The following is a 9044-nucleotide window of genomic DNA, read 5'->3' as shown; positions in this document are numbered from 1 at the left end:
AATTCAAAGTTGTAAGTTCAATAGATAAAACATAGATCCAAAGTAGGTTGCATGTGAACTTAGGAATTGTTTTCTAGTTTATTTGTTTTACCTAAAACCCATCAGAAAGTCCATGGAGCTTTAACCCATGGATCTTATGGAAATGAAAGTTCATGAGTATTAGGGTTTACATGGATGTAACCCTAATCCACCACACTATGAAAAGGTTCTTGGCACATGAAATGGACTAGTGTATGAGGAAAAACCAAGGGTGGGTTGATTTCTAAGTGTGCATAATATTCTCTCAAGTTTTCCAAATTGTGTGATGATTTGTGATTCCATTTGAGGCATCCACATTATTGGTGCTAGGCTCTCAAAACTCGAATGTATTGAAATGAGGGAAAAAGAGTCATCAGGTTGCATGTTTTGTTTTGATTCATGATTTTTGCAAAGTAAGAAAAAGGAAAATGGGGAGCATACGCGGGGGAGGGTGGATTGACTTACCATGACAATCATCTTTGTCACTTTGTTCACATTTAGGCAACATCTTTATTTTTGTACACATTTGACAATTTAATTTGTTATATGTGTTTACATATTACCATTGTTACTGACTATAGCAGGTGACAATGGTAATATGCAAACACATTAACAAGTTAAATGGTTAAATGTGTACAAAAAAAAGTTGTCTAAATGTGAACAGAACAAAAAGTTAATTACTCTAATAAGTCATTTTCCCCCACTTTTAATAGCGATTTTATTTTTCATATTTGTTTGTCTTATTTTTTCAAACGTTATTTTTAAAATATCATAATTTCCTTAATATTAATTAAATATTGATCAATTCTAAACTTTACTTTTTAATTAATAAATATGTTTTTGTTTTGTGAAATATATTATATAGCCTCTTATAATTCTTTTATTTTGTTTTTATGCATATACAATATTTTTAAAGTAAATAGTATCTAACAATAAAATTAAATAAATTAAACATGTAACAATAAGTATGAAGGGTCTTTTAAAAAAAACAAAAAGAAAATATTACTTAGCAAATAAATAAATAAATAAAATCTATATGATGTAAATGTTTTAAAATTATTACAACTTTTTAATACTCTTTAATTAAAAGTTTATAAACTTTTAATTTTTTAATACAACGTTTTGAACTAGTATTTAACGAAAGTATTTTAAAATGTTATAAAAAAATATTAAATTGTCATACAAAATCTATGAAACACTTTAAATATTGTAAAAGAAAGTTTAGAAATAACTGTGTGAATGTTATAAAAAATTATATGAAAATGTAAAAAAGAATAAAATAAAAACTTGTAAGAAAATTTAAAATATTTATAAAATATTTGGTTTAGAAGTACTTGTATTAAAATTATATGAAAGTATAAGAAAAAGTTTAAAAAAAATTACAAGTAAATTTAAAAAATTGTATTAGAAAAACCTATAGGAAAAAATATTATAAAAATGTTGTAAGAAATTATAAAAAGTTTTAAGAAATTTGTATATATATATATATATATATATATATATATATATATATATATATATATATATATATATATATATATTCACATTTAGATAATTTTTCTTTTTTTGTACACATTTGACCATTTAACATGTTAAATATGTTCACATATTACCATTGTCACCTGCTATAGCATGTGACGATAGTAATATTAGAACATATTTACCAAGTTAAAAGGTCAAATGTATATAAAATAAATATAGTTGTCTAAACGTGAACAAAACGAAAAAATAATTACCTTCGGAAGTCATTTTCCCAAATACAGTATGTCAATGATGTTGGATCCAATTGTATATGTACAAGGGGAGAATACAAGGTGTCGAACAATAACAAAAAAATATTATTTATATATATATATATATATATATATATATATATATATATATATATATATATATATATATATATATATATATATATATATATATATATATAAAACAAACAAACTTGGATTTTTTTGTTTTTCCATCACCTATATCAAGAAATGGCCATACCAGGTCATATTTCAATTTTATAGTTTTAAATTGCAAACTTTAAATTTTATTACAAATACGGTGTATTTAAAAAAAAAAGAGTTTTTTTTTTTAATAAATTTACTTTATTTGCAAACTAATTTATAACCCGTGGTAACTACAGTTACAAAATTAACTAAAGTTTCATTGTAAAAACTCAAAAATATTAATCAATTATATTAAATAAATTGTTAATTAAAATATATTTTTAGCTATATAATAATATAATCATTATTTTAAATAAATACATGACTTTATGATCTGTATTAATTTTATTTTAATTTTAATTCTAATGTTATTAAATTAATGTAATTAGAGTTGGAAATTTAAATTTTGTAATTTGAAATGAAGAATATATATGTTAACAAGTGAAATGACATTAATTAGAATGACTAATAAGGTGACAAAATTACAAAAAAAAAAAAAAGAATAAACATATTCTAAATTAGAATAGGAAGATTTTAAAGATTTTTTTATATAGTTTGTTTTTTTCAACTTTCTAACAAATTTTATACTTTATATAAAAGTGAAAATATAAAAAATTAAAAGTTAATTATCATTGTGTAATATCTTTTAAATTTATTTGCAAACTAAAAACATTTTTAACAAAAAATTGTTAACCCAAAAGTATAATAATAACTTCGTATATACATCCAATTATGCAAATTATATGTTAAAATGTTTTGCGATCAAAACTTAAATAATATATTATATGTTTATAAAATTGGTTAGTAAGAATTCATTTTTATTTTAAACAATGTTCTAAAAGGCATGAGATGTGATGTGGCGGCAACACCAATCTTCAAGCGTAAAGATCATGACCAGCAATTACATTTTTCAAGACGTGATGTAAAGCACCAATTTAATATTAATTTTTAATTATATTACTGAATAAATATACATTTTATATCAAATATAACTGTTTTTTAGAATTTTTATATCAACAATTAACAACAAAAAATTAACAAAAAACAAAATACTTGTATGTCCGTTTAGAAAAAACATAAAAAAACAGCAAAAAAATATATCAAATAAAAAGAACAGACGCCATAACATGTCATAACGCGTTATGACATGCACACGACACGCCTCTCATTAACATTATAAGTCACGACATGTCTTGATGGACCTACATTGATTTTAAATAACAATATTTTTATTGTGCATACGCTAAAAAATTATAATAAAAACATGCTTTATAAATTAAAATCGCCTGAAATCTTGTTACAACTTACAATACAGAGACACAAAATATAGTTAATTAAAATCATTTTGTTACTTTATTGTAATGATATTTTCCTATACTGCTTGATTTTAACAAATAGGATCCTTCATTCATTATTTACAAAACACACCACATTTCTTCAAAATTCTGACGTTTTTTTTATTCTGAAGAACTTCATTTCAGTATTCAATGTCTTCTCTCCACTTTGTTCTCTTCTTCTTATTCTTCTACCATTTCAATATCGTTAATTCATCTACAGCTTTTGTGGCTCCTATCGATAGAGACGAATCGACGGAACTCTACACCATCTCGATTTTCTTCAAATCACCTCTTCAATCGACCGATTTGCTCCTCGATCTCGGTGGTAAATTCAGCTGGATCGATTGCACTCCCGGATTATACACATCCAGAAGCCACCATTACATCCACTGCGGCACCAGTCTCTGTAATTCTCTCGCCTCCCTAGCTTGCTCCAATTGTTTCCGACCGTCGGGTCCTGGTTGCCACAACAACTCTTGCGGTTTATTCCCGGAGAATCCTGTGATTCGAGACAGTATTTTAGCACAGGCACTCATCGACTCCCTTGCTTTGACCACCACCGACGGCCGTTCCACCGGTCAACTAGGTGTCGTCCCTAATTTCGTGCTTTCTTGCTCCGATGCCTCTTTGCTTCGGGGGTTACCTGAGGGGGTGTCCGGTTCAGCCGGTTTAGGACGGTCTAATTTCTCGCTCCCGGCGCAGGTTAGTCTCCTTATCCCCTTCCGATGTCCCATCTATTCGAATTGATATATAGCAATTAGCATCTACAATTGGCAATTTCAGTCCCTATACTTATGTGGATTTGCACTCTGACTCCTACCTAGTTTTTTAATACATTAATACAGATATTTTTTAATTTTATTTTAGTTGAGGACTAGTTGAAATTTGAAAAGTAAGAAAATAAGGTACGACTGATAAAACAAGAAAGTATTGATTCTCGTGCTACACTTGATTATTTGACTATAAAAGCAAACGAAATAATAGTAGATTATCAAAATCACTGTATTTAATTAATGTCTTTTGACGCATTAATTAATTTTGTTGAAAATAGTGAACAGACATATATCGATAAATGCATATATAACTGAATTGTTATAAACTTATATAACGTACGAGACTGCGATATAATATTTAATAAAAGCTTGTGCATCTTATGATTTTGGTCGAAATTTTTTAATTTCTTCAATGCTACTACTTGTATGAGTTGTAGATAAAATTTTATAGGTACATGCTGTCTTAACGATTGTTACAAGATGTTTGATAAATATTTAACAATACTTTAAAAGATATATATTTTATACTTTTAATAATAAAATAAGGTATAAGGTGAGAGGATATTTAATTTCTCTAAATAAAATAAAAGTTATATAGAGCATTACAAATTAATTAAATGACTAGCTTTTTTTTTCATTAAAATTTTCGCCGCCATGTCTATCTGGATTTTTGCATGCATAAAGTCTGTTTATTTCGTATATTGAATAAACCGTATATTAACCAAAGGGTTTGTAGCCCAGCGGTATCAGGTGGTGTCCTTCCTTTTTGAAGTCGAGAGTTCAAGTCCCGTCGTGGACATAGGTGAAATAGGTGTTGTTAGCTTAGGAGTAGATTAGATTTGCCCGTTTAAAATAAATAAATAAATTAAAAATAAATAAACCGTATATTAAATGATCATTTACACCTTACTATCAAAAAAGTCAAACATTATTTATTAATTTCATTGAAAAAAAATAGAATACCTAAAATTGTCAATAACATTTATTATTATTTTTTAGAGAAATTAAATATCCTCCTAACTTTTATTACTACAAATCCTCCTACTCATTTAAATAATGATATGTGTCATATTATTATCCTAAAATATTTTTAAATTTCATTAAATAAACATTGTTACACATGTCACCATTTAATTGGGTAGGAAAAAAAGATAGGAGGATATTTAATTTCTCTTTTTTTTAATAGGTTATGGATAGTGTCTTAATACATTTATCTTAACTAAATCAACAATATTCATTGTCTTTCTTTTTTTAATGGCTAAGTTACCTTGTGGCGCAGGTTAGTAGCGTTTACGCTTCACCCTATTTGTTTGCGTTATGCCTTCCCAGTTCGTCAAGTACATCCTCTGGTTCAGCTTTCTTCAACACTGGCGGTCCGTACTATTTCTCTCCCGGAATTGACCTTTCCAGTCATCTTGTTTACACACCACTCATTCTAAACCCTATCGGATTCACCGTAATTACCTACTACCGCCATCCTTCCGACGAGTACTTCATCGGAGTCACCTCAATCAACATCAACGGCAACCCGGTGGAAGTCGACAACAAGCTCTTGACAATCAACGACAACGGTTTCGGTGGAACCAAATTGAGCACCGTCACTCCTTACACTGTATTAGAGACCTCGATTTACAACGCGTTCATCGAACGATTCGTAAACGAATCGGCCACAATCGGTCTCACTGTAACGGATCCGGTGAGTCCGTTCGATGTGTGTTATCCAGTGAGTGAAGTTTCTAGCACACGGTTAGGGCCTGCGTTTCCGACTATCGATTTTGTGATGCATAGCGAAGATGTCTTTTGGAGGATGTTTGGAGCGAATTCAATGGTGAGAGTTGCAGGTGAAGATGAAGATGGAGATCTGTGGTGCTTGGGGTTTGTTGACGGCGGTGAGAATCCGAGGAGTTCTGTGGTGATCGGAGGGCATCAAATGGAGGATAATCTGTTGCAATTTGATTTGGTGTCGCAGAGATTAGGGTTCAGCTCCTCGGTTTTGGTGCATAATACTGATTGTGCTAGCTTCAACTTTACTGATGATCCTGGTTTGTGACGAATCCCCTCTGATATTAGTTCTGACTAGAATTTTTGTTAAAACTTTTGTAAACTTTTTTTGTTGATCGTTCAAGTTTGACTGTAGTCATTTAAACTGGTTTGACTTGCTTAACATTTTGCCAAATAAAATACATTTCAATCGATAAATGCAATTCAAATGAACTTGTTATGAATGTGTTAAAAAACCGTTACCTCGAATTTGTCAAGATTATAAGCTAATCTAGTTCCTTATCTTTGGAACCATTAATCAACCGTGTATGTCATTCCATTTAGGTTATTCGTTATACACACCACTAACCATTATAGTGGTGGGTGTCACATCAACAACATATTCCCTACCACTAACTATGGGATATCTACCACTAGGGGTGAACATGGTGCGGTTTGGTACGGTTTTAGGGCCAAACCGAACCGCAAAACGCAAGGTGCGGTTTTTGAATTCTAGAAACAGTTGAGTGCGGTTTTGCGGTTTTTGAGCTGGGTTTCGATTTTTACAAGTTCGGTTTTGGTTTTAAACCGAGTCAAACATATGGTACGGTTTTTTATGTTCACCGATACAATTTTTTTAACCGTGGTGTTCATGTGAAGATTTATGATTGTATGACATGTTGTCATTTCGTTTCCTTACATTTAGAAACTGTAATTTTGAGTATTTTATGCTGTTTATTTGATCACTTCATTTGCAACCTATATTTCCAAGCACATTTTTTTTATTCAATTTGTGTTTAGAAGTTACAAGCTTGCAACTTGTAGCCCACATAGTGTTTATACATTACAGATAATTATTAAATCAAAAACACAAAATGACAAACTCACATATTAAACCGAATATCTAATTACTAATTACCGTTAAGTTCCATAACATATATAATTGTATAATATAAATTAGTGATTTATTTTATTGTTAATAAGATTGTGGTGTGGTTCGGTTTTATGATAAAAATCGCACTGCACCAATAAATTCGGTTTTTCAATAAAAATAAAATCTGCACCATTGGTTTTTGCGTTTGTTCGGTTTTTCGATTACGGTTTATTGCGGTTTTTTTTATCGATTCGGTTTTTGCTCACCCCTATCGGCTACCCCTAAACACACCACTTTACCTCATTTTTTTAATTAAATTTAAATCAAAAATACATAAAAAATCATATAATTTTTTTAAATACTAATTTTCATTAATTTAAAATACTAAATTACATTAATTAAAATACAAAAACTAAAAAAAACATTAAAAATAAAAATACAACGTCAAACTACATTACTTAAATAACCTAATTAAACAAAAAAAACTAATATTTGTTCATATTGAGTTCGTACAAATAATCTGCGACATCTTGTCGAAGATCGAAATACGTTTCGTTGTTATAAATTTCAACAACTCGTGATAAAAATTCATTCGTTCCGGGTACAAACTCTTCAAGCGGGATGACAACGTCGTCCGGATCGTACGTGCAAATCGCTCGACCTTGATCTTCAATGATCATATTATGCATTATAACACATGCTAGGACCATTCGTTTAATTTTGTCCTTATCCCAAAGTCGTGTAGCGTATTTCACTACATGTCACGTTTGCTTGAGGACTCCAAATGCCCTTTCGATATCTTTCCTCGTTGATTCCTGTATCTTTGTAAACAACTTTGCCTTTTCACTTCGAGGAATCGAATATGCGTTCATAAGTGTAGAATAATCCGAGTATATCACATCATAAAGGTAGTAACCGTATTTGTAAGAATGTCCGTTCACCGTGAACATCAGATCAGGTGCTTCGCCGGTCCAAAGATGGTTAAAAAGTGAAGACTGACCAAGAACGTTAATGTCGTTGTTAGACCCTGCGACCCCAAAAAAAGAATGCCATATCCATAAATCCTGAGATGCGACAGCTTCTAGGATTATATTTGGTTCACCTATATCTCCTCGAGTGAATTGACCACGCCATGCATTTGGACATTTTTCCAAAGCCACATGCGTACAATCTAGACTGCCAAGCATACCCGGAAATCCATACCTCTCTTCATGAGTCGAATATAATCTCTCAGTATCACGTGGAGTAGGTTTACACAAATATTCTTGATGAAAAACCTCATTTACAAATGCGCAAAACCAATCTACACAATCAATTGCGGTCCTCTCGAATACTTTTAAATATTCGTCAGATGCATCAAATGCTATACTGTATCCCAAATACCTAAGTGCAGCCGCATGCTTTTGTATACTACTAAAACCCATTCTTCCTCTAGTGTCAGGTTTTTGTTTGAAAAAATCATAACGAACTTCTAAAGTGTTACTAATACGTAAAAATATCGCCTTCTTTACAATGAAGACGTTTGAATGCGTCTTCATTGTAAAGACAGTTATCGGCGAAGTAATCATGTACCAATAAGTCGTGTGCGACTTGAAGATCACAATTGACGACCGCCCTTGTACGCGCAACATTCGAACTTTCTTCATCGTGAATGTGTTGTACAACATTGAAGAAGGTCGAGATGAATTCCCCGTCATCATCCTAGTCAAATTTTTTTAACACTTCCAAATCTTCTATGTTTTTTTTGGTTTATAATGAGAGTGAAATTTGATGAAATGTATAAGTAGAAGTGTGAGGATTTTATTTATATAGGTAATAAGTTTTTGAAAAAAAAAGTTGACCGTTCAACGGTCAAAAGAAGCAAAAGAAGCAAATTGAATACGATTGGTCCATTTCATTTCGTTGTCGGGAACACGAGATACCACGGCCATGGTCGACCACGAGCGGCCGGGGTGGTGTGCACAGTCGTGGTCCACGTAAACCACGAACTGGCTCATGGCCGGTATACCTGATGACCTTATAGTTAATGTCACTGTCATTTAGTAGTTATTTGGTAGTTACTTTCTGTATCTATTTATATGTAATCACCGTACAGATTAATGTTGTTCAAATAAGAAATCAACGA

At 30.8% G+C, this 9044-nt stretch overlaps 2 protein-coding genes across 2 annotated transcripts; one reads left to right on the top strand and one right to left on the bottom strand.

Moving 5' to 3' along the window:
- The first annotated feature begins 3182 nt into the window (after positions 1–3182).
- On the top strand, positions 3183–6275 carry LOC111913758 (probable aspartic proteinase GIP1). Its single transcript, XM_023909463.3, has 2 exons — positions 3183–3994; positions 5345–6275. The coding sequence occupies exons 1-2, from the start codon at positions 3443–3445 to the stop codon at positions 6113–6115; spliced, it is 1323 nt and encodes a 440-aa protein (XP_023765231.1). The 5' UTR covers positions 3183–3442; the 3' UTR covers positions 6116–6275.
- Positions 6276–7680: 1405 nt separating this feature from the next.
- LOC111913735 (uncharacterized) lies at positions 7681–8616 on the bottom strand. The gene has a single exon (XM_023909439.1). The coding sequence runs from the start codon at positions 8614–8616 to the stop codon at positions 7681–7683; it is 936 nt and encodes a 311-aa protein (XP_023765207.1).
- Positions 8617–9044: the final 428 nt, after the last annotated feature.

The sequence above is a fragment of the Lactuca sativa genome, chromosome 8 (assembly GCF_002870075.4).
Source record: "Lactuca sativa cultivar Salinas chromosome 8, Lsat_Salinas_v11, whole genome shotgun sequence".
Classification (NCBI taxonomy): domain Eukaryota; kingdom Viridiplantae; phylum Streptophyta; class Magnoliopsida; order Asterales; family Asteraceae; genus Lactuca; species Lactuca sativa.
The sequence above is the reverse complement of the archived record's forward strand: the minus strand, read 5'-3'. Positions and strand labels throughout refer to the sequence as shown.

Bases quoted from the DNA above. Each gene is read 5' to 3' on its own strand.
- LOC111913758 (XM_023909463.3), top strand. From the start codon at position 3,443: ATGTCTTCTCTCCACTTTGTTCTCTTCTTCTTATTCTTCTACCATTTC. The intron at 3,995-5,344 runs GTTAGTCTCCTT...CTTGTGGCGCAG, and splicing joins ATTTCTCGCTCCCGGCGCAG to GTTAGTAGCGTTTACGCTTC.
- LOC111913735 (XM_023909439.1), bottom strand. From the start codon at position 8,616: ATGACGGGGAATTCATCTCGACCTTCTTCAATGTTGTACAACACATTC.